Source organism: Pangasianodon hypophthalmus, chromosome 2 (assembly GCF_027358585.1).
Source record: "Pangasianodon hypophthalmus isolate fPanHyp1 chromosome 2, fPanHyp1.pri, whole genome shotgun sequence".
In the NCBI taxonomy this organism is placed as follows: domain Eukaryota; kingdom Metazoa; phylum Chordata; class Actinopteri; order Siluriformes; family Pangasiidae; genus Pangasianodon; species Pangasianodon hypophthalmus.
In genome coordinates, this window is record NC_069711.1 from 18,874,285 (window position 1) to 18,902,206 (window position 27,922).

The 27,922-nt window shown below is 37.4% G+C and overlaps 4 protein-coding genes across 6 annotated transcripts; 1 reads left to right on the forward strand and 3 right to left on the reverse strand.

The window, feature by feature from the left end:
• Window positions 1-1,981: 1,981 nt before the first annotated feature.
• On the forward strand, window positions 1,982-8,050 carry atg4b (autophagy related 4B, cysteine peptidase). Its single transcript, XM_026916690.3, has 13 exons — window positions 1,982-2,131; window positions 2,801-2,902; window positions 2,987-3,058; window positions 3,178-3,276; window positions 3,366-3,467; window positions 3,585-3,657; window positions 3,814-3,893; window positions 5,017-5,207; window positions 5,363-5,441; window positions 6,045-6,190; window positions 7,061-7,117; window positions 7,198-7,291; window positions 7,420-8,050. The coding sequence occupies exons 1-13, from the start codon at window positions 2,122-2,124 to the stop codon at window positions 7,491-7,493; spliced, it is 1,179 nt and encodes a 392-aa protein (XP_026772491.1). The 5' UTR covers window positions 1,982-2,121; the 3' UTR covers window positions 7,494-8,050.
• dtymk (deoxythymidylate kinase (thymidylate kinase)) lies at window positions 5,313-11,942 on the reverse strand. Its single transcript, XM_026916714.3, has 5 exons — window positions 11,678-11,942; window positions 10,513-10,621; window positions 9,248-9,338; window positions 8,951-9,148; window positions 5,313-8,325 (listed from the first exon to the last, which is right to left on the reverse strand). The coding sequence occupies exons 1-5, from the start codon at window positions 11,805-11,807 to the stop codon at window positions 8,215-8,217; spliced, it is 639 nt and encodes a 212-aa protein (XP_026772515.1). The 5' UTR covers window positions 11,808-11,942; the 3' UTR covers window positions 5,313-8,214.
• A 2,612-nt stretch (window positions 11,943-14,554) lies between these two features.
• On the reverse strand, window positions 14,555-19,691 carry agxta (alanine--glyoxylate and serine--pyruvate aminotransferase a). 2 transcript variants are annotated; one of them, XM_053228540.1, is made up of 11 exons: window positions 19,462-19,691; window positions 18,614-18,806; window positions 18,443-18,507; window positions 18,242-18,342; window positions 18,055-18,125; window positions 17,764-17,848; window positions 17,559-17,657; window positions 15,970-16,039; window positions 15,684-15,779; window positions 15,130-15,264; window positions 14,555-15,024 (listed from the first exon to the last, which is right to left on the reverse strand). In XM_053228540.1, exons 1-11 carry the CDS (start codon window positions 19,618-19,620, stop codon window positions 14,917-14,919), a joined length of 1,182 nt encoding a protein of 393 aa, XP_053084515.1. In that variant the 5' UTR covers window positions 19,621-19,691; the 3' UTR covers window positions 14,555-14,916. The 2 variants fall into 2 exon arrangements, with proteins under 2 accessions (XP_053084515.1, XP_053084519.1); XM_053228544.1 differs by having other exon boundaries at window positions 14,558-15,024; window positions 15,136-15,264; window positions 19,462-19,687.
• Window positions 19,692-20,567: 876 nt separating this feature from the next.
• zgc:103559 lies at window positions 20,568-27,176 on the reverse strand. 2 transcript variants are annotated; one of them, XM_026916667.3, is made up of 11 exons: window positions 26,746-27,176; window positions 25,333-25,484; window positions 25,031-25,145; window positions 24,384-24,530; window positions 23,980-24,025; window positions 23,726-23,819; window positions 23,387-23,573; window positions 22,311-22,449; window positions 21,220-21,392; window positions 20,986-21,018; window positions 20,568-20,908 (listed from the first exon to the last, which is right to left on the reverse strand). In XM_026916667.3, exons 1-11 carry the CDS (start codon window positions 26,890-26,892, stop codon window positions 20,759-20,761), a joined length of 1,383 nt encoding a protein of 460 aa, XP_026772468.3. In that variant the 5' UTR covers window positions 26,893-27,176; the 3' UTR covers window positions 20,568-20,758. The 2 variants fall into 2 exon arrangements, with proteins under 2 accessions (XP_026772468.3, XP_026772477.3); XM_026916676.3 differs by having other exon boundaries at window positions 25,333-25,509; window positions 26,746-26,886.
• Window positions 27,177-27,922: the final 746 nt, after the last annotated feature.

Consider the following 27,922-nt stretch of genomic DNA (forward strand, 5'->3'; position numbering starts at 1 on the left):
GCAAATGGCATGCAGTTGGTTCTGCCAGAGAAAACACAAAATTTCTGAGAAAAAGGGTTACGTTCTAAAGACAAATTGTAGTAAACTTGAATAATAACAAGACCTGACAAAGTGCCCTGCATCATTCACTGCTGTCGACTCCTTTAGCAGCTGCATGCTTGGATTGTGTTCGGCTTCATTTGTAAGTCACTTTAGATAAAGTTTGCCAAACAGCAAATGATTTGCATACATTTACAAACAACAAATGGTTTACAGTTTACATATGAATAATTTGCATGCTGTTAAAAAAGGCACATGAGGAGACTGCGTGATAAAGTGATATGTACTGAAAACACACCCTGCAAAACAGCTCAAAGCATAACTGTGTGTGACTTTGCAATAACCCCTGTTAGTGGGTCCACTGTAATAATAGGACAAGCCTTACGGGATACAGTCCAGATCATTTTGGTTAATAGTGAAACTATGCTGACCTGACAGTAGGGCTAAGAAATTAATATATAGTACCAATATTTTAATAAAAACACCTTTCTGAGAATATTATGGGTATCATAAGTAATTTTATAACACTATCTCCCTGATTCCATTGTTATTTACAAAAATAAGTATATGAAATGTTTATAAAATGTTATTAAATGTAAGGTACAGTTTTTTTTACAGGTTGTTTAAGTTCTAGCAATGAATTATAGGCTATAATATTTCTACCATACGGCCCAATCCTGCCTTAGACCCTTTTAAAGAATATCTTGCTATATTCAGTAATGATCAACTCTCATGTCTTGTTTGTATATATAAACCTTTCATTTCTATCTTTATTACAGTCTTAGGCTTTAATAACTTTATAAATCACGATATACCGCCATCTAGTGGTAAATAGAAATATTGATACAACTGTCGACGTGTCATCATAAGCTGCAAGATATCCAATGAACAGGAGCAGTTTTTCAAGAATCACAATTGGTTTACATTTATTTAAAGAGTGTCAGTCATTTTGGCATATGATTTTGAGAGCTAAAATTATTATTATTATTATTATTATTATTATTATTATTATTATTATTATTTAAAAAGTAGCAATAATGAATTATGAACAACTATAAATATGTCCTGCTGTTTGGGGATATACATTTGAAGGACATACAGCTGAACTGAATTGAATAATTTCAATTATTGTGTCTGGATAATGTTTATTTTATGAGGTAACAATTCTGGAGGATACTGAATGAGCTGTGAATAAACGCGGGTTTCTGTCAATTGCAAGCATAATTGTAAACTTTTCTTCATTTACAGATGTATACCGCTATAATAAACTGAGTGTGCGTTTCTGCAGGTCTGAAACATCTACATCTGTACAAACAGAAGTTAGATCTTGCAGAATATTAGTACTGATTACAACTGAGCCGAGATTAATGATTCAGATGTTACTGCTGTTCCGTACAGTGTGTGAGGAAAAAAAGAGAAAGAAAATGTTATAGTAAAGTGAAATATTAGGGGAGAAAAGACAGGCCCTAAAGCTAAAAGTAATGCACTGCAAGAGTAATTGCGACACTGAGAATTTTGTTGACATCGACGGCTCATAAATGTTTGTGCAATATCACGTGACTGACCAGCACTCTGATTACAACCTGCTGGAATTAGAGTGGTATAGTTTAAATGTTTTACAAGTGATGAAAAACATCAGATTTCTGTGTGACCATTAATTTAGGACCAAACAGACACGTGGGAATTCTTCAGGGTCTTAATTCTTTCCTTAGCGTCTGCGATAATCAAATTTCTCTGTAATGTAGTTTATGTAGAGCAATATCCGCAAATAGTATCGTGAATCATCATTAAAGGCGAATAAACCAGGCGACAGCCATTTCGCCGTGCTTGCTTGCTTATTTATTTATTTATTTATTTACAAAACCTGCTGTGATTTTAGCAGCTTCCGGGTTAAGCTGGAACTGACGTCACCGATTCTAAGGCGTTGCATTACCTTAGAAAGAGTGTCCCGCCCACACGCATGATTTGATTGGATATTACAAGTTTCTTTTCCCCAGATGACAGCGTAGGTTTTTTCTATTAGACGATTTTGGTGTCAGTCAGAGTTCAGTCAACAAGATAGGTTGAATCACAACTGACGGGATGGATGCGGGTAAGGCTCCTAAGAAATTACTATTACTCTGCATTTTTGTGAAACTTTATCACTGTTTAATGAAATGAACAGTAAAACGACATGCTATGAAGGATAGCTAGCATCTCTGCGTGTGTGGAAGCGGATGTCAGGATTTGGCATATGATATTTAATGCTGTAGACTGTGTCCAGACACAAACAGATAACAGTTGAACAGCAGATAGAGTCGATTTTCACGGCAAAATAACTGATGTGGCACTGACGGGGAGGGATCACTCTTACATGGCTGTGTAATCGATATAAGTGCACTACGTAGGATACATAATAATGTTTTTTTCCACCCTGTGTAGTGCTCGAATAGAGATCCAGGCTGCAGTTTAAAGGTGTAAATGCCCTAAACGCCCTATGAAAGGATGAGATGGACTTCACTAAGAATTTATGATGAGAAATAATGTCTTAAAGTTCCTGTTTCTGCTGTTCTGCCGAGCCCATTGCCTGTCATGTTATTGCATCACCATAGAGAAGAGCTTTATTAGCTATTAGATGTCATCAGTGTAATACATTATTTAGTACAGCTGATAACACAGCTTCATTGAGATGCCATTAAAATGCTCCCTCTTCCTATCCCAGTTGTTTCCCCAGAATGCTTTCACACCCCTATTAAGATTCTGTTTATTGCTCTCCGAACAGCTACTCTTACCTATGACACACTACGATTTGGGGAGTTTGAGGATTTCCCAGAGACATCCGAGCCTGTCTGGATTCTGGGCAAACAGTCCAATGCTCTGACAGGTAACTAATGAGGACACTGTGGAATTAGACTGCATGTTGATGTGTTGAAGTATGTTTCTAAAATGTTTGTTCAACATTTTGCAGAGAAGGATGAGATTCTGTCGGACATTACTTCACGCTTGTGGTTCACCTACAGAAAGAATTTCCAGGCAATTGGTGAGTGACATGATCTGGCACACACTGACTACTCTATGCAGTTGTGACTTTTAGCAATGACTGATTTGTGTAGCTGATGTAGCTGGTGTGGTGAAGTCGAAGCTGTACTGCTGTTACAGGAGGGACAGGGCCTACATCTGACACGGGCTGGGGTTGCATGCTGCGATGTGGACAGATGATTCTTGCTGAAGCGTTGCTCCGTAGACACCTGGGTCGTGGTATGTCTGTCTACCACTGTGAAAGCCCTGCGTTTGTTTTTCCAGCTCATACAATAACAGTAAAGTAATGCCTAATGTGTGTTTTTTAGAGTGGAGATGGGTACGAAGTCAGCGGCCAAGAGAGGAGTACATGAGCATCCTCAATGCTTTCATAGACAAGAAGGACAGCTACTACTCTATTCACCAGATAGGTAAAAGTCAGTCCTGTATTTACCTCATGTGTTGTGTAATTACAGAGCAGTGGCAGTGTTTACAAATCAAATGTATTATTTGAGGACCGTACAGTTAGTTGTCTCTTTTACCTTTAGCTCAGATGGGAGTGGGAGAGGGCAAATCCATAGGCCAGTGGTATGGCCCGAATACAGTGGCACAAGTACTCAAGTAAGTCAACAAGCCAGATATGTCAAAAAAAAGCCATGTGAGAGAAAATTATTACAAGTGAAATCCTCTTATTTTCTTTCGAGCAAGTATTTTATATATATAGTGTGAATATGTGTGTGGCTGAATGTGTAGTAAACATGTTTTTACCTCATGTAGGAAACTGGCAGTGTTTGACACATGGAGCCGATTGGCAGTTCACGTGGCCATGGACAACACTGTGGTAATCGAGGAAATCAGTGAGTTGGGATCAGTATAATAAAGAATTTAAATACTTAATTTACATACTTAATTTACAGACTTCAGCATGATGATAGAGCTACACTGTATGGGCAAAAATTTGACCATCACACCCATATGAGCTTTTTGAACATCCCATTCCAGATTTACTTCCCCATGTGGTTATAATAACCTCCAATCTTCTGGGAAGGCTTTCCGCTAGATTTTGGAGCATGGCTGTGAGGATTTGTGCATCTTTAGCTACGAGATCATTAGTGATGTCAGGCTAGAAGGCCTGGGGCATGTCAGCATTCCAGTCAATCCCAGTGCATTCTTGGTAAAGGTGTGGCCTCTTTATTAGTCCCAGGGTTCTTCTTATTTGTTTAATTGTACTTCCTCCTTTCCTTTCCTTCCTCAGTTCTTGAGTATTTCAGAAACCCTCTGAGGATTCAAGCATGGGATGAGGAAATAAGGACAGGAGTAATCGAAGACGAATGTATTTTCCAAATGAGATGTCCTTGCTCATTGTAGTGTCACTCTAAAGCAACTTTACTTATTGATCACGATGCACGATATAACGAATCTGCATATACACAATGTGTGATTACACACTGAATAAATATCACTTAAAACAATGCACATGTACTATATCACATGCTTAAATGTATGTTTAGTCTAGTAAACACTTCTTGTATGTGCATTTAGTTATGTAAATTTTATACATTTTAAAAGATCTTAAAAGATGCTTTTTATTTTAATTTAAATAACATTGTTACTTTTGAGTTATTGTTTATTATTACACCATTTATTGGTATTTTTTTTTGGGAGAGGAATTATAATGTACTCCTATGTCACATGCTATAGTACAAAAGACTTCTGCATAGGAAGTACTCATATATCCTAGAAGCTATGTCCTTGTTCATTGATTCTTCCGAATGCATTTTAAGAATTGGTACGTCCTTAAAGCTGGTGGACTTCAATTGATTTACGGGTCATAGCCTGAGGGATGTAGGATCAATGGGAGGCATCAGTTAGGTTTAGGTATACAGAGTTAATCTGTCAAATAGGTTCAAAGGATAGTTTTACCTCAGGCACCATTTGCAATTGAATAATAACATAATTTATTGTGTGTTTACCTTCTAGAGAGGTTGTGTATGCCATGGTTGGACTTTGAGAGGAGAGGGTGTGCAGATCCTCTGGAGATGAACGGGTATATGGAGGGGGCATGTGCCATGGCTTTGGAAGACACAGCTGTGTGGAAACCACTTGTGCTGCTCATCCCCCTGCGTCTGGGCCTCAGCGACATCAATGAGGCCTACATTGAAACTCTAAAGGTGAATAATTGATGGACACCCACACTGCAAAAAAAATTACTTTTATTTATTTTTTATTACATTCTATTCCAAAATGATTATGTTGGGATGCAGATATCACTATGCTTGTTTTTTTTTTTTTTTTTTTTTTTTTTGCTTCTCCTCTGTCTCCACAGCAATGCTTCATGATGCCTCAGTCTTTAGGGGTTATTGGTGGGAAGCCTAACAGTGCCCATTACTTTATCGGCTATGTTGGTAAGCATTGAAGTGTTCATACCTGGGACAGATATTCTGTGTTCCCAGTACTGTTATCACACACTTGTTGACATCCCTTTACATCATCACAGAGGACGCATTTCAATTTTCAGCAGGAATACACCTCTACAGCAAGAACAATGCAGTTGAAGGGAAGCCAGTCATGTTGCTAATTAGTTGGCACAGTAAAGTAACAAAGACATCTATACATGACAGCTCAGATACGGTATTTGGATTCCTGAAATTCCAGTGTAGCCAAACAAGTCAGCTTTTGAACTTGAAGTATTTATTGCAGAGATGTTTTCTTGACAACATTTATGAAATAAAAAAAAAAAAAAAAGAAACAAGTATTACTAGTTACAAGTGACACAGATTTGATTAATTAATTATGATTAAAACAGACTTGAAACTGTAACTGTCAATTGTTCATCAAAATTTGCAAATATTAGTTAGAACAATGTTTACCACTCCAAACAACTCACATGTCAACTTCATAGAACAAATTAAATCACTGATAATTGTGGCATTACTCGTTGTTTAGGGTTTATTTGCTAATTATGTCATCATTTTATGGCTATGCCTCACTCATACTGTCCCCTGCAGGTGAGGAGCTCATATACCTGGACCCCCATACAACTCAGCCGGCTGTGGAGCCATGTGAAAACGGAGAGATTCAGGATGACTCCTATCACTGCCAGCACCCACCATGTCGCATGCACATCTGTGAGCTCGACCCATCCATAGCTGTTGTGAGTAACTCAATCCCAGTGCTCTAATCTTCCCCCTAATGTGGGGTTCTGTTCCTGTTTTTGAAATTGCACACAAACCTGAGTAGAAATGCAAATCCTGAAATAATTGCCTACATATCAAAATATATTTATCCTTGCCTGATAGAAATATAGAACTAGTGATATAGCTTCTGTCTGTTGATGATGGTCCAAAACCTGATGGCCCTGTACAAAAAAAGAGCTATGGCAAAAGTGCTACCTGCTGTTCACTTTAGAAAGCATTTGCAGCCATAATTGTGTGGCAGCCCTGGCAAACACTTCCCATTATGCTATTTTGTTCTATATATAGTTAAAAAAAAGTTATAGCAGTTTAAATCCTGGTTACCACCAAATGTGTGAAAAGGGAGAAAATAAAATGACATTTAAAGACTCCATTGCGACTCCAGTGCATGAGCATCATGGCAATGAGACAGCCATTATCTGATTACAAACTGAATTGATTCAGCTTGTATCTATTTTTCTGAGCTATCCAACAATTTTGATCAAAGCCTATGTGATGAAATCACAATTTGCTAGCAAGATATTAGACATTTTTAGGCAGACTGACTGTTTTTACCAGGATGAAAACCTAAGCATGTTTTATCCTGGTTAATGCTTTCTTAAAGTTGCCAAAGTATGTTATAAGCAGAAACTATGTTTTAGTAATAATTAGTATGACAAATATGTCAAATGCAGAAAACAAAACCTACGATTTTGGCATGGTCGTATATCATTTTGGACATAGCACGTGACTGTATTGCCCTTTGATGACCTCTGAGTGTTTCTTCAGAATATTCAATATTTGAGCCTTTTAGCTCTGTGAGATCAAATCTGATTGATTTCTTGTTTCAGGGCTTCTTCTGTCAAACGGAGGACGACTTTGATGATTGGTGTTCACATATTCGAAAAGTGAGTTTGCATTATGTGTTCAGGCCTAGTGTTGGTTGTTTGTGTGAGCCTTTCGGTTAATTATCACTTTTCTCTTGCAGATATCGAGCTATAGAGGAGGTCTTCCCATGTTCGAACTTGTAGACAGTCAGCCATCACATCTAATCAACACTGAAGCCATTAATCTCACTCCCGGTAAGCCCATATCTGTGGCCTCATAGCTGCCTTCCCCAATATATTAATGTACTAATAACTGAAGTATCTAGTCTTAAATTATAATGTAAATGTACTGATTTTGAGTGTGGCTGAATTATCCTTTGCAGATTTCTCAGATTCGGACCGGCTTGAGCGTTTCTTTGACTCTGAAGATGAGGAGTTTGAGATCCTGTCTTTGTAAGGATGAGAGAGAGAATGATTGTTCAGCATACAGAGCTCAGTGCCACACTCCTGGAGAGGAGCAGTACCACTGACATGAGGCCTGGCTGGCATTTGGTGGCACAGTCACCTGTGTAAAACTCAGCTTCTTGCTACACTGACTGCTCTCTGTGTCATGAGTCCTGAGGTCAGAGGTCATCATCACAAGCTCTGAGGAGTCTCAGTCTGTTCATATTAACACTTAACGTGTATCCATTTTGAGTCTTAACACTTTTTGTTATAAAGTGACTGTGCCTTTTTATGCGCCTACACTAATGCAGATTTGCCATAACTCACTTTCGGTGGTCATCAGGAGCACTGCTGCTCAGAGTATGCTCATGACCTACACTGCTTTGATGTCTGTAGCAAATTGTAAATGAAAACCAAAATGTAAAGGTTACAGACCAAGTAGGTTAGCTTGTGTAGTACAGTACATTTATCAGTGTTTAAAGTATCTGTACACAAGTTTATTTTAAGATTATTTATTTACTCAACTGTAAATTTATTCAGCTGTAATAGAAATAAAAATGAATAAAAATACTCACTGTCTACTTTATTAGGAACACCTTTGTGTGTACATAAAACAATATTGTTCTTCAAAGGACAATTTAAGCAGTGTTACTTCCAGGCAACTTCTGTGCACAGTATAACTGTGATTAAAAACGCTGTTATATCCACAGCTGGCTGGGAATTCTCCATATTGTTCATTTCCAGAGTTCTCCAATTGGCAGAGTCTCACATGTATTAATTGTGTTCTCACACAGCACGTTAATATCATTGTGTACTACTTCTATGCTCCTGGTTGCATCAATCACCTAAAAAACGTGAACAGAATAAGAAACCGTTCATTTCCCAAGGTCTACGAACACTGAACAAACATGTATCAACAATCTTCGCATGTAGGTATATGCCAGGATTAAAGGAACATTAATAATTTTGATACGTAACATGCATTAGGCCAGCATTACATGTTGAAGGGTTTTGAAGATACACAATTTGGTATTGTTGGTTTTTCACCCTGGCACTACAATACCCAGCATGCATTACACAAAAACATTAGACAACCAAATATCTAATAGGAAAGCCTACCATGGGCAACATATCCTAAAGCAGTGCTAGGGACTGATGTATTCAGTTCCAATCACTTTTCATCATTTTATGCTTCAGTCTTATTCTAAAATGGATGAAATCCATAATAATCTCCAAAATAAAGAACTTCAGAAGACAGCTGTCATTTACTGTCTTCTGAATGGGACAAGCTTTATCTCGGGAGCTCAAATTCCTAAAAGCTATGCCTAAAAGTACCAGCTCCCTTAGCATCATCATCCAGACAAGGAGTGGGGACGATACTTTATGGTGTCTGTGATAATGCATCAACATGCACTGACAACAGTGTGTGTCCATATTTTGCATAAGTGACTGTCACATGAAATAGTTTACCTTCCAGTTAACTGATGGGTCCTTCATAAGTTGTTCGAACCTCTGTTGTACTGTACGCTGAAAAGTGCTGGTCTCGTATCGCTCTGTTCCAAACTCCCCACGTTCAGCTGCTACGCTGGGGTTCAGCTGCAGGAACATCACAAGGTCTGGCTTTGGCAGACCCACATCAGGATATTTACACCACTCCAGAGAGAAGTCCTAAACAACACACATACAATTTCATATACATCTCTACTGTGGCCAATATAACCAAAATAAATACAGGTTCTAATGCAAGTTGAGGATTTTGGTGCTCACAGGTTTGGCACTGGTGAAAGCCACTCCAGAAAAAGCATAGCGATCCACCACCAGGGTGATTCCCTGCTCCAGCTTCTTCTTCATTAGCGGCCTAAAAAGGTGGAAGAAAAACAGGACAATGAAAAGAGGATAGTAAGACTAATAAAGTAAAAGTATACTCTTTATAGTATTATTGTAATTACTTATAATAACGAAGTAAAAAAATACTATGAACAGAATGTGTTTTACTACTTCATATACACACATATGATAAATAAGGATGTTTAGTTCACGTCCTACAAAGTCTGTGTGGCCTTATTTACACATTGGTTAAAAACAACTGCATGGCTCACTGTATCAGGAAAATAATCAACAACTAAGAGGTTTGATGTGGCCCAATGATTAGTTTTCTATAACAGCAAATCCCAAAGTGTTTTATTCCTCTTATACTTCAGCAATCTAATTTATTAATGAACAATATGTACTTTTTAACCATCTATACTCACCTCATCACATACTCTCCAGATTCATCACATACTCACCTTTAATATTATGAGATATGTTAGTTCCTGTTAACAGCTATAACAGCTGCTCCTTAACCAGCCTCCCTTTTTCCTCTCATGGGGGTAGGAAAAAAAAAAAAAAATCCATGGCTTGTCATGTTATTGAGGAACCAGACATCACATAGTTCAGAAGACTGTCCTGAGAGGGAAAACTTTCTGACTGTGCCAAAGCACTGACACACCAGACTCCTTGCATAAATGCTAATAAATGTCTCCTCATCATATCAACAATTATATGTCTTTATTTGTTAAATAACAGCAGTTTTCACATTCTGTTAGTTATTAGATTATGTGGAGTCTCTGCCATCGTAGTCTAAGTGAATTAGATGTCACTATAGAAAAGATAATGTATTAGAACTAGCACATTAACATCAGAGCTGCTGTTATAGAGAATTAATCAATGCCTTCTGACCTATCAGAATCTGGAATTCAACATCACAGTTATACATTATTATAATTATTAGTGTAAACCACTAATAGTAACTTACAGTAAAATTACTAAGGTATATATAGCCCTTGAAGAGATAATGTGTTTTACTGCTTCAAACCCTAATCTGCTACATACAAAATGCATAATCAGTCTCTTCAAAAGGCCTTGATTGACTGGATTGGGTATGTTAGCTGTTGGTGTTAGAACCAAACATTGCAGGTAAATGGAGCTCCAGGTTGGTGATCACTGGTCTATGCCAGGATAACAAACACACATCTCTGAGATTGACTCACACCAACTCCCAGCGGTTTGCAGAAAAGAGCAGGTGTATGGTGTGGTCCTCCAGGTTGTTCTTTTTCTCCAGGTATGAACTGATCAGCTGCCCAATCTGTGTTGTTCTGTCTGTGTAAACAGAAAATACACTCACCATCCATTTTATTAGGAACACCTGTACATTCATGCAGTTATCTAGTCAGCCAATCATGTGGTAGCAGCACAACGCAAAAAATCATGCAGATACAGGTCAAGTGCTTCGGTTAATGTTCAGTTAATCAACCATCAGAATGAAGAAAAAGTGTGATCTCTGTGACTTTGATTGTGGCATGGATGTTGGTACCAGAAGGGCTGGTTTGAATATTTCATAAACTGCAGATCTCCTGGGATTTTCACACAGTCTCTAGAGTTTACACAGAATGGTGCGAAAAACAAACAAAAAAAACCTGAGTGAGCGACAGTATTATGGGTGGAAATGCCCAGCTGATAAGAGAGGTCAGAGGAAAATGGCTGGTTCGAGCTGCTAGGAAGCATATAGTAACTCATATAATCACTCTTTACAATCGTGGGGAGCAGAAAAGCATCTCAGCATACACAAAACATCGAACCTCGAGGTGGATGGGCTACAACAGCAGAAGACCACATCAGGTTCCACTCCTGTCAGCCAAGAACAGGAATCTGAGGCTATCATGGGCACAGACTCACCCAAACTGGACAGCTGATTAGAAAAAAAAAAATCACCTGGTCTTTTTGGGGGTGAGTCTGTGCCCATTAAACCCCCTTATTTTCGTTCTTGGCTGACAGGAGTGGAACCTGACATGGTCTTCTTGTAGACCATCCACCTCAAGGTTTAATGTGTTAATGCATGAATGTTCCTAATAAACTGGATGGTGAGTGTTCACATGCCCCAAATGTTCACAGACTGAATCCCAGTCCACCACCTACTCTCTTTATAAGTGCACTACACAATATAAAGGTTTATAAAAGTATCAGAAACAATCACTGTGTGCAAATACTCTTAGAAATGCAGAGTTGACTGAGTAGTTTGTGTACTGATGGAGTTATTTGTGCGTTCATGGAGTAATATATGTGTTGCTGGAGTTATTTGTGTGTTCATGAAGTAATTTATGAGTTGATGGAGTTGGTTATGTGTTAATGGAGTAAAAAAACTGGAATGTTGATTACCAGGGAATCTCATCATCTCAGCGGCTCGTCCACTCTGCTGCAGAGCATGAACAAGCTTCTTACACTGGGTGGTTTTTCCGGCTTTGTCCACTCCCTCCAGCACGATTAAAGCTCCTCTTCTACAAGACATAGCTTTATAAAACGTTTTATAAAATGTTACAAACTTCTAACAAAACACTATAAACAAAACACGACCCTCTTGCTGGTTCTGCTTTAACTCAGTTCCCGCCTGATAATGCTTCTTCTTCTTCTGAGGGTTATTGGCAGCTTAGGTGCAGTACCGCCACCAACTGGACAGGAGCGTGAAGCGCCGACAGGAGGTTAAAATTAATTATATTTATATTCTTTCTGTTGTTTCATTAAACTAGCGCCTTTGTGACTAAAGTGGTGGGGTCAGTTTCACCTACAGTCACCAGACTCGGTCCATATATTGTTCTCAACAACATTCAATTCAATTCATTGTTCATGACAACTTTCAAAATGACAGTCTTTAGCTCCGCCCAACAGGAAATAGGTCAGTTTGGATTTAATGTGGATGTTTTGAAAAGCAGTTTTTTTTTTTTTTTTTTTTTTTAAGCTATAATTAGCTATAATTACACTTAACCTTTGCATGGCTATTACACTGTAATTCAAATCAAAATGCATGCACCCCCTTAAATGCATGTGCCCATTACACATTACTTAATGGCTAATAAGGATAACAACATCTATCTCTTATCTTCTTCATGCATTATATCACCAAATATTAGCTGTATGTTCAGATATGGAAGCTGTTGTAAAGCCTTAGACCGTGGCCTACCACTTCGTGGCTGAGTTGCTGTTGTTCCCAATTGCTTCCACTTTGTTATAATACCACTAACAGTTGACCGTGGAATATTTAGTAGTGAGGAAATTTCACGAATGGACTTATTGCACAGGTGGCAACCTATCACGGTACCACGCTTGAATTCACTGAGCTCCTGAGAGCGACCCATTCTTTCACAAATGTTTGTAGAAGCAGTCTGCATGCCTAGGTGCTTTTATACACCTGTGGCCATGGAAGTGATTGGAACGCCTGAATTCAATGATTTCGAGGGGTGTCCCAATACTTTTAGCAATATAGTGTATCAAATATTATATATCTTGTCTTGATGAATATTGTCCACTGGAGAGGCTTAAGTTAAAGCTGAGAGAGAGTCAGTACATACTAACACATTTAATGGCTGAACATCCTTCATTCAGTGAAGGGCTAACAACATTGCTTTCAATTCTGTTGAAAAGACAGATATATGCTTTGTTGTCCTTTTCTTCTTGCTGATGTTAAATTTGAGAATGTGTATTGCTGCAGCTGTGTAACATGATATAGGATCCTTGGAACCATCTGTAAAAATGTGAAGTGCTGAAAAATATACTTGATCTAAACGTTGCTTAACAGCAATTTCTTTAGAGACATGCTTTTCTTTCTTCAATTTTTCCTGCAACTGAATATCAACTTGAGGCATAGGAAATAACCAGGGAAGAGTATTTGATAACAAAATTAAGAATAACTGTAATATCCATAGTGCTTTTATTTTCTGAGCATCCCTGGAAGCAGTCCACCCAATGCTTCTAATGCCGTTACCTCCTTGCTCCCAATACTCCTCCAACACTTTCTGTACTGGATGTATTTCAGAGTGTCCTTTCAGGTTAATCCAACATACCATCGCTAACTGAAGTCTGCGGAGATCTAATGGTGTTTCCCCCATCTCTACCTGCAGGGCTGGAATTGAGGAAGATTTAAAAGTTCCACAGCATATTCTTAAAGCTTATGTCTGACCTGCTTTAATCATTTGAATTATATTTTATGTTGCAGACCCATACACCATGCTCCCATAATCTAAAGAGGGCCTAATTAATGCACAGTATATCTGTTTTAAGGACTGCTGATTAGCGCCCTACTCAGCTCCTGCCAGACATCTTAATATATTTATGTCTTTTTTGCATTTAGTTATCAATTTCTTAGCATGTATCTCAAAGGTCAGCCTAGAATCCATCCATATTCCAAGATATTTTATCACTGACACTTGTTCCAGTGTCTGGCCATACATTTTCAAGTTAATTTTTCAGATGATTTTTCTTATTGTCAAACACATCACCTGCCTTTTAGCCATGGATAATCGGAAATACCACTTATTGGCCCACTTTTCCACTTCACCAATTGCTGCCTGTATACTTCTTAATACAGTACATGTGAGATATTATGCCCTCTTTTCCATACTGCGCCATCATCGGCGTATAATGATCTCCCAATATCTATTTTAATTTGATTGAATACATCATTTTTCATTATATTGAATAGTACTGGGTTAATACAAACTTAATTTCATTTAATTCTTTAAATCCCTCCCAGTTTGCTATTTCAAACCTCCACCTAGGAACCATTACCACTACTGTTTCTGTAAAATTCATACCTATTTTTCCAACAGCATGAATCCGTGGACCCAACCTGCCTTGTGTCAATAGTCCAGGCTGGTGGAGGTGGTGTAATGGTGTGGGGAATGTTCTCTTGGCACACTTTGGGATGTTTATGATGAAACTACAATAGGTAGGTACCAGCCTCCACCTCCACCAGCCTGGACTATTGACACAAGGCAGGTTGGGTCCACAGATTCATGCTGTTGGTGCCAAATTCTGACCCTACCATCTGTGTGACTCAGCAGAAATCAAGATTCGTCAGACCAGGCTACATTTTCCTAGTCTTCAACTGTCCAGTTTTGGTGAGCCTGTGCCCACTGCAGCCTCAGCTTTCTTTTCTTGTATTATGTGAATGTAATCTATGTAAAAAAAAAAAATGAAAAAAGCTACTCCATTAAACGTACATCCAAGCTACCTGTAAATAATATATAGTTGTTATTTACTATTTACCTTTATTTGTTATATATAGCAAATATTTATTTGTAACAGATATTCAGTACAGATTCTTACATTGATAATAACAATTTAAAAAAAAATCTATAAATATATTGTAAGTAAAACTATTATTAGACAAACTATATTATAAGAGATTTATAACTATAATATTAGAGATTCATAAAACAGAGCTTACTGCTACAACTCCAAATTGTGAATCCATACTGTGTTAATAATGTTCCAAATGTCAGCATAAGAGCACTTCCTGTTTCTTTAGTTGTGATTTCAAAGTAGGAGTACTTTTCAGACATTTATACATTTTATGCATTAATGTTACAGCAGAAGTTGTGTTTGCCACACAAGCTGTGTTGTTACACTTTACTCTTGTGGCAGTGTTTCAGTGCATCAGAAAGAGCCTCTAAAATCATGTCCACATGGTCCTTGTTGCTGTTACAACCCATTAGACCCACACGCAGGACCTGCAAACAAGTAACAAATTATTAAATCGAATGTCACGCATACAGGTGACATAAATCTGTAACTGGTACAGTATTGATATAAGTAGTAAATTAACAACAAATAACCCCTACCATGCCAACTGATGGCCCAAGACCTCCAGAGATTTCTATGTTGTGATTCTTCATAATGAAGCGTGTGATCTCTTTCCAGTCATAACCTGGTGGTGCTACTACTGTAGTAACTGTGGGCAATCTCGCTTTCTGTTACAGAAGACAACAAAACGTCAAAATGAACCATACTACAATGCTGACAGCAACACTGGTTTAAGTAAGGAATAAATCACTTTGGGCCATGCTGTTATAGTAAAATAAATCAATCATGGGGTAACTTCCAAATCACGGTTACAAATCACGGACACAGGAGACTTCTTTCATAAATGTTAAATGTCTCCTTACAGAAATGTCACCATATCAACCATTATAAGTGCCTGTGTAAGTTACAATAAAAAATGCTGAATGTATGATATCAAGTGCATTAATATAAACTGGTGCTACTGTCAGAGCTACTGTTACAGAAAATTAATCAACACATTCTGACCAATCAGAACACTGCTGTGGTATAACATCTGCTATGTAAGTACAGCTTTTCTGTGATATGTAGGTACTCTACACAGTATTACCTTCTCCTCCACAAAGAGCTTGAGACCCATCTTTTCTAGGCCTGTATGGAAGTACTCTGCCACATCTTTGTGTCGTTTCCATGATTTTTCAAGCTCCTAGAAAAGGCAAGAAATGTATAACTTAGTTACTAAAATTTGCCTGTGCATTTGTACATCTTTTTACTTGTCAGAAAAAGAAACAATAATAATAATAGGCCTAGTGTTGTTTGTATCTCATCCTTGTTGTAGTTGTTAGTACACAGTATCCTCATTACAGTGATGGGTATAGGACAAAGGGAATTCTCACCGTCTCTGCAAGGATGGCAAGACCTTCTCTCAGACTGTATAATGCAGTTACAGGTCCAGTGTGATGATAACTATAAAAACAGCATAAGTAATCTATGATATCTATGTAATAGAGGTATTTAACAGAGTAACTTTAATAGAGGTCTTTATAAGAAACCTGTTCCTAACAAATTGTACTGGAACTACTACCATGTACAGTATATGGCCAAAAGTATGTGGACACCTGTCCATCATCAAACCCATATGTGCTTGTCGAACATCCCATTCCAGATTTAGTCCCCTTTTCCTAGAGCATTAGTGAGGTCAGGCACTGGTGTTGGGTGAGCATGCCTGGGGGTAGCTGGCTTTCCAGTTCATCCCAAAGGTGTTCACTGGTGTTGAGGTCAGGGCTCTGTGCAGGACACTCAACTTCCACTCCAAACTTGGCAAACCATATCTTCCAGGACCTCGCTTTGTGACATGCTGGAACAGGTTTGGGCCCCTTAGTTCCAGTGAAAAGAAGTTGTAATGCAACAGCTCTGTGCTTCCAACTTTGTGGAAACAGTTTGGAGAAGGCCCACATGTGAGTGTGATCATTAGGTGTCCACATACTTTTGGCCATGTAGTATTTTTTGTACTGGGGTCAAACTGTGATTGAGGACATCACAATGCCCAATGTCTTTCATGGATGCAATGACCATGGGGTTCTGTTCTTATATGGTGACTATATGGTGTTCTCAGAATTGATATCACAAAGATATGTTTTAAAACAAGTTACGTTTTTCTGTCTCAATGGGTTGACTTAATTAACTACAATTTCCCTAGATCTTTTGGCAAAGATATACAATACCGTGAAATTTTTAAACTAGCAAAATGAACACATTTTCTTTACTGGTTATAAGAAACCAGTGTTAAAAATTGCTTTGACTGAATTCACTCATGGGCTGCATGATGGCTCAACAGGAGGCAGGGTCTCCAGTTTGATCCTGAGCTCCAGCTACTGTATGTGTGGAGTTTTATATGGTCTCCCCCGTCTGTGTGGGTTTCCTCCAGGTTCTTCAGTTTCCTGCCATCTCTCAAAAGCATACCACTAGCTTGATTGACTACTTTAAAATTGCCCCTAGGTGTGAATGAGTATGTAAGTGTGTTTTTGTATGGTGCCCTAAACCCCTGCCCCATCCCTGGTGTATTCCCGGCTAAAACCCAGTGTTTCCAGGATAGGCTTCAGATCCACTGTGACCCTGACCAGGATGATCATGAATTCAGTCATTACAATTTTGAAAGGAAAGTGTTTATCAATTAAAAAGTGTGAAACATTATTACATAATCATTACTATTATCATCACCATTATTCCACAAAACTACAAAACTGATGAGTCCTAAGCTATAATCATATTTGGTTTCACAATGCTTACAGGACAAATTCCAGTCACCATGCATTGTGTTATTTTCCAGTTGCTTTAAACAACAACATGAATATGAGTGGAAGTGAATTCTGCGCCTGTTGTCTGAAAGGCTACAATAGATGGAAAGAGAGAGGATGTATGGGTTTTAGCTAGTTATTTCACCTACAGGAAGTCATTCATGAAGGACAGATTAAGGGAACTTTACATGCGAGCAGGTTTTCCATCACAGCCCCAGTAACTGGCCAGCCAGTTCAGGTCCAGAAAAAAAGACACAGGCTTTGTCTTCCTGCTGAAGATTTTGTGGCTGTCAGAAATGAGAAACAGCAAATTATCCTTTCAGCTGAGGTTCATCAGAACATGTATACTTAAATTTTATTATGTCTCTTATCATGTCTCTTGTCTCATCTCACCATGCTCTCTCACTGAAGGAGATTGGTGCAGTTCCTGGAGGTGCGTTTAGGACCTTCTGAGAGCCAGTGTACAAAATGTCGATAGCTGCAAAATCCACAATGTGCTTTTAAGTTTGAGAAGCCTACATAGGTCTACATACAAGACCTACGAAAAGGTATCTTTTAGAAAATGAATATGCAGGCACCTATGTAATCTAGATTGCTTTGCCGAAAGCAACTTCTTTAAAGCTTTATAACAATATTCTAACCAAAAGGGGACAATATACAGTACATGTATTTTTTTAAATATACCTTGCTTGTCCATGTAGATTGGACTACCTCCGAGTGCTGCAACAGAGTCAACCAAGAACAAACTACCATACCTGAGAGGCAACAGTAAGTGCATAAGTAAGAGAACTGCATAGGAATAAAGGAAGAGGAATAAAGCAGACGTGAAAAGGTTAATGAATGCACAGAATACGCCAGTCTTTTTTCTCACTTGTGACAGAGCTCGCCAATGCCATCTATGGGGTGCACCACTCCTGTAGAAGACTCTCCGTGTGTGAGGAAGAACAGAACTGGCTTATATTTGGCTAATGCCTATGAACATAAGACTGACATGTCATATATATCCCACAAATCTCGAAGATGTTGCTAGCGTTTTTTAATACAGCACGCAGGTCTACTGCTATGGTATTACCTGCTCTATTTCACTGTTTGTGAAGTACCTGCCAGCTGAGGTTACAATAGTGTTCACTTTGGCACCTGTTACACATCAAGAATTCATCAGTCGAGTATGAGTTGAGTTTAATAAATTATTTGAAATTCATAAACTTTGAATAAATGCTGAACACAAGTTCAAATCCAGTACCTATTCTCTGTGCGATTTCAGCAGCTCTCTCCCCCCAGATGCCGTTGACTGCAATGAGCACACTATCTCCAGGCTCTACTGAGTTAAAGATAGCACACTCCATAGCAGCATGACCCGGCCCACTCACTGCCAGAGTCATGCAATTCTGAGTCTGAAATGCATACTGGATCCCACTCTTTATCTGATCCATAATCTAGGACATACATGAGTAAAAAATAAGGATAAATTCAACAATGTGAAGTAAGCTATATATAAAGGGCTCTACAATGAGGTCTCTCATTGTTTGACTGTATCCAGCTGCAGCATATATACTGAAATATCTAAAATTATGAAGCCCTCAAAGAATCTAGTTATTAGAAATCCAAGGCTTTTTTAATATATATTGGATATTGTGGCTAACTATGCAACTGTAAATGTGACTAGCTGTTGCCAAGAAATGTATATATAAAAAAGTTATTTAGTAGTACCCTAGTAACCTAGTAGTATCAAGTTGTTTTTATAGGCATACATTACATTGGTGTTGTGGTTTAAACATTAAAAGATGAAGCAATCTAACCATCAATACATATATAATTAAATGCATTACAGTACATATATATATATATATATATATATATATATATATATATATATATATATATATATATGTATATATATACACATACATACATATATAATTAAATGCATTAAAAATAAATAAAATACAAAAAACAAATAAGAATAAAAGAAAAATAAATATATCGGTAGAAAAACAAATACAACTAAATCTGAAATGAAGAATTCATCTAAAATTATTTTTCCTAATTGAGTGTATGATGAACTAATATTAACTTTAATGCAAAGTGTACCTCTATAGTCTCAGGGTGCAGGTGTCCTAACATAGGTTGGCACGCAGCTGTCACAATCCGAGCAGGCACGTTGGAGGGTCCCGGTCCCAGTAGAAGCCGGTGTGGGACCACAAAAGGTTGTAAGAGACATTGCGGTGGTGGGACAGAGAGAGATGACATACTGAAGAGACAAAGAGCAGCTCCTCTAACGTGACAGTGGAAAAAAGCAATGAAGTGGAGAAGTGTGTAATCTGTACAGAAGACCAAAGGTTTCAAACCAGTGTTTCACAATCAGGTCCACTAGTCCAGTGATTCCAGTGGAAAGTGACCAAAACCCTTGATGCAAATTTATGCATCATGATCATTTGCATATCAACAAGTGTGAAGTTAAGAAAGTGTACAGAAGGTAATAAATTATAATTTTATTATCAAAAAACAAAAAACTATCACTTTATTACAAGCCATATCAAATATGGGAAAATAACCCATGTGTGGCATTTATTTTGTAATTTATTGAAGGTATTGACTTCAAAATTTTCACCAAAGGATTTCTAAAAGGGAAAATAAGTACAAATAATATGCTTAAAACAAGTTATAAAATGTATGATAATAATAAAAATAAATTACAATGATTAAATATGACGACAGGGCTGAAGTGTTTACATTTTCTCATGTAAGTGCTTTGAGAAGGAATTATAGGATGGTGTTTGTTCACATATTTGATCGTACCAGAACATGTAAGGTTTTTAAAGCTATATTCCTTTAAATTTTGTTCTGCTGATCACTGAGTGTCAATCATTAACTTTTTCCCCCTCTAACACAAACATGGCTTTAGGGGGTAGAGGAACTAAAACTGCTTAGTTATCTTTGTTTGATGCCAAAGCTGATGTCTGTGTGAATGATGAATGAAAAATAAAATGTACATTCTGCTTTCTTGTCATTAATATGTTTTCTGTCATTCAGGAATCAATATCTTTTACTGCCAGAAATCACAGCTTCTTTATTGCTACAGTTATTTATACTGTAGTTTTATTGCAATGCATGACATTGGTACATCATTCATGAATCTGAGTTATCTAACTTATATCGTAAAATGCTGCATAATGGAATAACCACTCTTTTGGAAGTTTTAAGTAAAATCAAATTTAATTTACACAGTCCAAAATCACAAGCATGTCATAGTGGGCTTTACATGCCCTTAAGTCAATAGCCCCGCATCCTTACAGCACCCATGAAGAGAAAGAAATACTCCTCAAAAATGTAGGAAAGACTGGAAGAAATCTTGGGATGTGCAGTAAGTGGTTGAGGTGAGGGAGGTTCACAGGGAAGCCCGGTTTAGAGTCTGATTTATGAGTAAACTCTGTCCTAGTGGCTGAGGACTAAATGAGCCATTGACGTACACAAGTTTTCCCCGAACTATGGTACCCTTTACCTCCCCGCATAAGGTCAGGCCAAGATATGGGGTTAGCTGAAAACAGAGTGAGAAAGAGTTACTGAAGTCCAAGCTCATTATGCTCAAAAATGAAGAATAAAAGTCTCACTCACTTTATTTTTGTGATGTATGTTTTCCTCTTTTACCTAGAAAATGGCAGAAGTACATGTTATGTTCACTGCACATAATCATGAATATTTATTAGATATAAAAAGGTATTAGAAGTAAGCTTTAGAACATTCTGACATGGGGTACAAAAACACCCCAATCATTTATTCTATTCTGTTCCAGGTAGATATTAACACACAGGCAGAGCTCTGTGAAATATAAAATGCTCTATTACTTACTATAAATTCCTTCTTTGGATCCCAGATGACTAAGTCTGCATCGTGACCTGGCATGAGACTGCCTTTTTGGTTGTCAAGGCGACAGAGACGTGCAGGTTCTTTGCACAGGAGTTTGACTACATCAGGAAAAGCAAAACCTCTCTTATGAGCTGAGGTCCAAAACAGAGGCAGGCCTTGAAGACAAGAGATATAACAGGGTTTTAAATCACACAGACTGAGAAGCAGTACACTAAACCACTCTTAGTATTTGACTTATTGTGTTGTCATATTTGTGTAGTGGCCTGGGAAAACCCCTTCTGAAATGTTGACAGTTTCCACTATATATATTCTACATGTATTTTTTTCTATATTTTCGACATATTCTATATTTATAACATTTTAAAGTCTGATCACAGACATTTTGACAGCAATTATCTGAATACTATCTGAATTGATTAGGCTTATGTATGTTTCACTACCGCGCGTAGCTATCTACTAACTTGATCAAAGCTGGACACTCACTATGTGAGGAAAAACCACTTAAAGACACAAACACAATGCCTAAAAACAACTACTATTAATTTGCATTCAATTTAATATGTAATAAATAAAATATATGAATAATAATTAGCCTGTTCACAATTTAAAACACTTACACAGACTGACCATTTGTTAAATTGGATGCTTAACCAACATGTTCTTTGCAAAAAGCTCTCAAGATCAAAAATATTTTTGGTGAAATATATTTATGGCTTTTTAAAGTTGAGGTGTCAAAGTACGTTACTGGCAGAAAAACCCAATTTTTTGTTAAAAACCTGATTTTATTTTGCCAGTTTTCCAGAATTTGGCCACAGCAATATTCGACAGGATTCCCCAGATCATAACTCACAATATGTTTACTATTTTTTAAATAAATATAGATGACAACCTGTTACAAAAAAGGAGCAGTTACTAATACAGCATGCAGGTTCTTGGGTAGTCACTTTAACCTGATCTTCAAACATTAATCCATGTGGCTGTCAATTATTAGTTGGACTGGCCAAGTAAACAGCCCCTGAGCCAGTGCTAAAGTGTTCTTTGAATCTAGCAGAACTTTGACCCAAATAACATACCGAACTGCAGAGAAGAAATGCCGCCCCATGCCTGGGTGAAATCCCCAGTGTCCAAGCGCTTCAGGTCAGGGGTGCAGGGAGAGTGATCAGATACGACCATGTCTATATCACCAGCTCTTAGTGCAGACCACAGCTGCTCCTGGGGGGCATCAGTGGTAATAAGAATAATAATAAGAAGAATAACAACAATAAATTTTTTGCCATATTCAAATTTGTTGTGTTTAACATAGCTATATTTTCATGAAAAAATTTCCAGCGCTTGTTTCCATAGTAACTAAAAGTTGTCTCCACCTGTCTCAATTTCTGGGATGCTGTCTGAGTAGGAAGGCTTTGTTTTCCTTTCCCTCTGTTGATTAGTGTAACATGACCCAATCACAGACTTAAAAAAAATGTGTTAAAAAGCATGCCTTAGCCTTCACTCTCATGGATTAATACGTGGTTTACTATACAGGGGGAACTTAGATAATAGAGTTCAAATTAAAAAAGACTAAATAAAAAGATTGAGAAGCCTGTTTTAAGCTAATCAGTTATCACTTATAATAGCTGTAAATATTTTGTTCTCCCCAGCTTCTCTGTTTTTTCTCTCTCTCTCCTGAATTTTGGGCTTTCCAATGCCAGAAAAAACTATATATAAACTATATAAAATAAGACCCCTTCTGAAAAAGTTAAATAAGCATCTTTTTACAGAAAGCTTCACCATATCAAGAATTATGTTTTTCATTATGAAAAAAAACAGGTTAATACTCTGTTAATTATTAACCTTAGATTTAAACAGAGCTTCTGTTATACAATTCCTGTGAATGAGCTACTCTAGAAATGAGAACATATTAGAACAAGTACATTAATATAAACTTGTGATTTGAATTGCAGTTGACAGTACTGTCAGAGCTGCTGTTGTATACTGTAGAAAATTAATCAACAACTTCTGACTAATCCGATTTGGGAATTCAACAGTGCTGTGGTATAAAAATGTTTAATGAGCTACTTTACTGAGATGGTAAAAACGGCGGACCTGTTTCTGCATTAATACCTGATCCGTTTAGGAACAAATGCACTGCAACACTGTCTTGTCTGACCTGGTTGGCTCTGTCCCGAATGGGAGGACAGCACTTGAACTGTGTGGCCCCTGATGGGATGTTCTCTGAGTTCAGGGTGAGATAGTGGTGTGTCGTCTCCACTGTTAATGGAGCTCCAGCCTGTCGAGCTGCTCGGATCAGCTCCAGAGACTCGGCTGATGACAGGTGCACAATGTGGCATCGAACTCTGTAAAGTAAACACAAACACTGTTTGAACCTGCTGTGTCTTTAACAATATCATAACACTATTTAACTGTACTGTAATAATGGAATACTGTTAAAATAATAGGATTTTTAGATGATTATTAGATTAATGGACTAAGTGTTGGCTGAACTGACTGGTACTGCAGGCAGAGTTTTGTAACGGTCCGAATGGCCTCCAGTTCCATGACATCAGGTCTGGACCTCAGAAATGTTGAGTACTCACATGGATCTGAGCAGGAAAGAATTTATTTTGAGATAAATCAAATTAATAAACATAAATATATTTTCACTGGTGATGTATATAGGCAAAGGCAAAGTGTAGTAAATACATTTTTTTTATAAGTTTTTTACATTTATTATGGCACTGAGTAAAATAACATCTTTCTTACCACCATCCTCTGCCAGAGGTGGCTGGACCTCCTGCTCTGCATGAAACTAAATACAAACAGAGAACAGCATCATTGCAGTGAAAGTCTTTAAAATGTGGATACTTGCACACTTAATTATCCATCCTTTACCCCTTCCTTAATATGGCTAACAAATGATAAAAAAAATAACTATTCATTAAATAATAATTATATTCATTATGTGTCATCATATGTTGTTGCGTCTTAAATTAAGACTCACTATAATGAGTACTCATTATGAACCATTCTTTTAATAATAATTACATTCACCATGTCCTCACAACTTGTTGCTCCATATCTTTTAGGATATTTAATGAGTGCAGAGATCTGAGAGAGAAGCCCTACAGACCCAACAGTCACTGAAGAATCATCAGCTGGTTGCTCACCAGTAAGACACTTTCTGTGCCCTGGAGTTGCTTCATTGCAGCATGCAGTTCCTCCTCGCTTACATGAGGAAATTCATCAACTCCACTGTGGATGAGAAAGCACTTAAATCCAGCCACTCCGGCCTGCACCATAGGCCTCAGCTCCGGCTGACGGTACAGAGAGATAGAAAGAGACACAGAGGGGACAGATGTGCTAATTTAGCTCAATTTCAGGCCCTAAATAAAGTAAGGTAAGAATAGATATATTGTTTACCTCCTGTTTAGTTACTTAGCTCATTGATCCAGGCCATTCTTTTCCATTTTATACTGCTACAACTTTAAAATGTATTTTAAAATACACACACTATCGAATGCATTTTCAAACACACCAGATAGCAGAAAAAGCAATACAAATTTTTTTTAAGTAATATTATTAGACACAATAACAGACCAGAATTTTTTTACACAAATTTTATTTCACTCAGTTACTCTCATGTCAAATGTCCTGTACATAATCTCTGTAATATAAATTATTTATAAATAATGTTTCATATTTGTTAGAGAAATTGAGACAAGAGCAAGTTCCATGTTGCAAAAAGTAATCAATTTTAGTATTGCTCAACACAAGAGTTAAAGAACTGCATAATATGTAAAGGATCAGACAGTACCTGGTTTCCAGGGACAACGCCTCCCCAGAATGCTGTGTCCACAAAACACTGTCCAGTAGCAGCTTGTAGCTTTTCATGGAAGTTCACAAGGCTTGTGGTTGGTGGTATGCTGTTGCTATGGATGATCAGCCAAGAGCATTTCTTTTTTTCTTTTCATTTACAAAAAGACATGAAGCTGAGATGCTACATTAGACAATGCATTTTTTAAAATCATATATATGTATTAATTTCCGTATGACCTGTGTTGAAGGGCTAGGCGCATTCATGTCTGTGTGAGTTCCTATGTATACGTGTGTCCTTACAGGGGCATGTCTACGATAGTAGTCACCCCTCCCGCTGCTGCCGCTTGTGTTGCAGTCCAGTAGCCTTCCCAGGTAGTACGGCCCGGTTCATTAACATGAACATGACAGTCCACTAAACCTGGCATCACCACGTTGTCGCCCACATCCAGCACCTACACACACAGCACATACTGCACACTTACCAGACAAGAAAAGGTGACCTTTAACTTAAAATGAAATATAAAGGGGTTCCTTGAGCTTCCTTCTGATTGCAGATGTGCACAGATGGGAGTAAATAATAAAATTTAGGAAATGGGACAGGCACTGAAATCACCATTTACTGATATATATATATTTTTTTTTTTAAATAAATGTGTATGTTACAGCAACATGAATCTGTATCACATACATATTAATGGCTTGGCTTTACAAAAGGCACAAAACAAACTTTTACATTACTGTGTTAATCCTTTTAGGTTTTGGCATTTATTATAATTTATTTACTACTGGTCGAACATTCATATATATGTATATATATATATATATATATATATATATATATATATATATATATATATATATTGCTAGACAGGTTTCATTGGGCATGGAATAAAACATGACAGTGCATGCTGTTTAGGAAAATACTCAGGATGGGGAGGTGTGATATGGTCTAATGTGTAATGTTAACACTCTGAAGTAGATTATTTTCCAATAACAGCATATTCCAAGTGATTTATTCCTCTCATACGACAGCAGTTTGCCAAAGATTATATTTTTTATTAATTACAGAATGACATGTCATACCTTTTATTCATTTACAGTTACATTTAATATTGTGGAATTTCTGCAAAACAAGTTAGTTCCTGTTATCATTATACACTGCATTATAGCATTATATTATGATATTATGATAGCTATAAACAGTCATTCAGTTATCAAGTTAATAAGACAAAACAAATGTTGCTTGTTAGGTTACCAACAAATCACAAAGCACAAAGCCCTTTAAGACATCCTGTGATGGAAAATTTAGTTACAGCAAGAAATTTGACAGTTACAAACGTTAACTGGAGACTTCTTCCAAAAACGCCAAATAAACATCTCATCACAGAAATATTTCACCATACCAACACACACATTTTAAATCTGTTTACGTGGTGCGGTCAACATACAAGTCCCTGTGTTAGTTGTTAGTATAGAAACAATGATGCGTAAGAACAAAGGCATTAATATAAACTTCGCAGCCAGAAAAACTGCCAGAGCTGCAATATAAATGAATCATTTTAGCCTGAAAAGAAGGTTAGGCTTTACATTTGCTGTTGGCTCTCTATCAGATGAATAACTAAAAGTACATTCTAAATGTACATTTTGTCAGGAACTTGTAGTACCACTGTCTACCACAGGGTGTCGCTTTTCTCACACACAATCTCAGCTCACCTCTCCACCTGCGCGTGCAGTAGCACCTGGATCAGACAGGATTTTATCAATCTTCCCTTCCTTTATGGTGATGAGTGCAGGTCGAACCTCATCCCCAATCAAAACCTTTAAGCTCCTCACAGCACTCACAGTGGATCCTGCCTCCATTTCAGTGCTTCTCTCGCTGTTTAGACTCTATAAAGCCCCGGTGTGAAGAAGGGCTGCAGCCAGTTCAACAAGTAAATCACCGCGGTACAGCTGGTTTTATATTAGACCTTTACTGCACATTCGAGGTTCTCTCTTCTATTTCTCAAGAAATAAACACACAAAAAAGGACAGAATGTGTATCTTCTTACTCTGTTGTGGAAACCATGTACAATTGAATGTATTTTTAAATGTTTTCCCGTTGAAGCCCACAGAAGCTAATTGCTCGGAAGCGCAGGTCAGGCGCACTTTATAACCGACTAAGGGACCGTCTAAAAAGTGCATGATGTTGGCAACTATGTAAGATGCTACCTAGTCGTCTACTTCTCAGGATATATTGCAGTGTTAGGATACAGTATGGATTCAGTACAGTGGGATGTAAGACTCACTACAAGTGCTATTACACCAAAGTATTACAGAAGAAGTAGTGTAATAAAATCATATATATATATATATATATATATATATATATATATATATATATATATATATATATATATATATATGATAGAATAGAAGGGAAGGCAGAGTTTTAAAAAAATGCTAGAATAGAAGGCCGTGAGAACTAAAAAAAAAAATCACACTACTGGTCTTTCTATTTAGAGGACTTCAGTTTAAAAAAATAACATTTACTGTAAATATTACACTGGTCATCAGAGTAAGACTTAATTATTTTTATATATTAAAAATTAAATTCATATTTCTTAAAACTCACCGCAAGTTTCCAGTGATTCCCTACATTCTCAAAGCTTATCACTCCTTCATACTTCTCAAAGTTAACCTGAACATAGTAGTGGAAAAATAGTGTAATAAGCATGTAATTAATTAAAAAGGTAAACAAGATTGTATATCATGTATACATGCACTACTGCTATATATCTATACATGTATATTCCAGTTGTTACACACCAGTCTAGGGTTAGAAGGATAACAGGAAGTGTGATGGGAATGGGAATGTGAATGACAAAGAACACAATGGCAATTAATTCACAGT

Bases quoted from the DNA above. Each gene is read 5' to 3' on its own strand.
- zgc:103559 (XM_026916667.3), bottom strand. From the start codon at position 26,892: ATGGAGGCAGGATCCACTGTGAGTGCTGTGAGGAGCTTAAAGGTTTTG. The intron at 25,485-26,745 runs GTGAGCTGAGAT...CTGTGTGTGTAG, and splicing joins CTGCACGCGCAGGTGGAGAG to GTGCTGGATGTGGGCGACAA. The intron at 25,146-25,332 runs GTAAGGACACAC...GATCATCCATAG, and splicing joins ACTATCGTAGACATGCCCCT to CAACAGCATACCACCAACCA.
- atg4b (XM_026916690.3), top strand. The intron at 3,658-3,813 runs GTAAGTCAACAA...TACCTCATGTAG, and splicing joins ACAGTGGCACAAGTACTCAA to GAAACTGGCAGTGTTTGACA. The intron at 6,191-7,060 runs GTGAGTAACTCA...TTCTTGTTTCAG, and splicing joins TCGACCCATCCATAGCTGTT to GGCTTCTTCTGTCAAACGGA.
- dtymk (XM_026916714.3), bottom strand. From the start codon at position 11,807: ATGTCTTGTAGAAGAGGAGCTTTAATCGTGCTGGAGGGAGTGGACAAA. The intron at 10,622-11,677 runs GTAATCAACATT...CTGTTTACACAG, and splicing joins TGAGATGATGAGATTCCCTG to ACAGAACAACACAGATTGGG. The intron at 9,149-9,247 runs GTGAGCACCAAA...TGTGTTGTTTAG, and splicing joins CTTTCACCAGTGCCAAACCT to GACTTCTCTCTGGAGTGGTG.
- agxta (XM_053228540.1), bottom strand. From the start codon at position 19,620: ATGTCATCTCTCTCTGTCCCACCACCGCAATGTCTCTTACAACCTTTT. The intron at 17,849-18,054 runs GTATATTTAAAA...TGGATTTTGCAG, and splicing joins AATCTACATGGACAAGCAAG to CTATCGACATTTTGTACACT. The intron at 15,780-15,969 runs GTGAGAATTCCC...TGCCTTTTCTAG, and splicing joins TTGCCATCCTTGCAGAGACG to GAGCTTGAAAAATCATGGAA.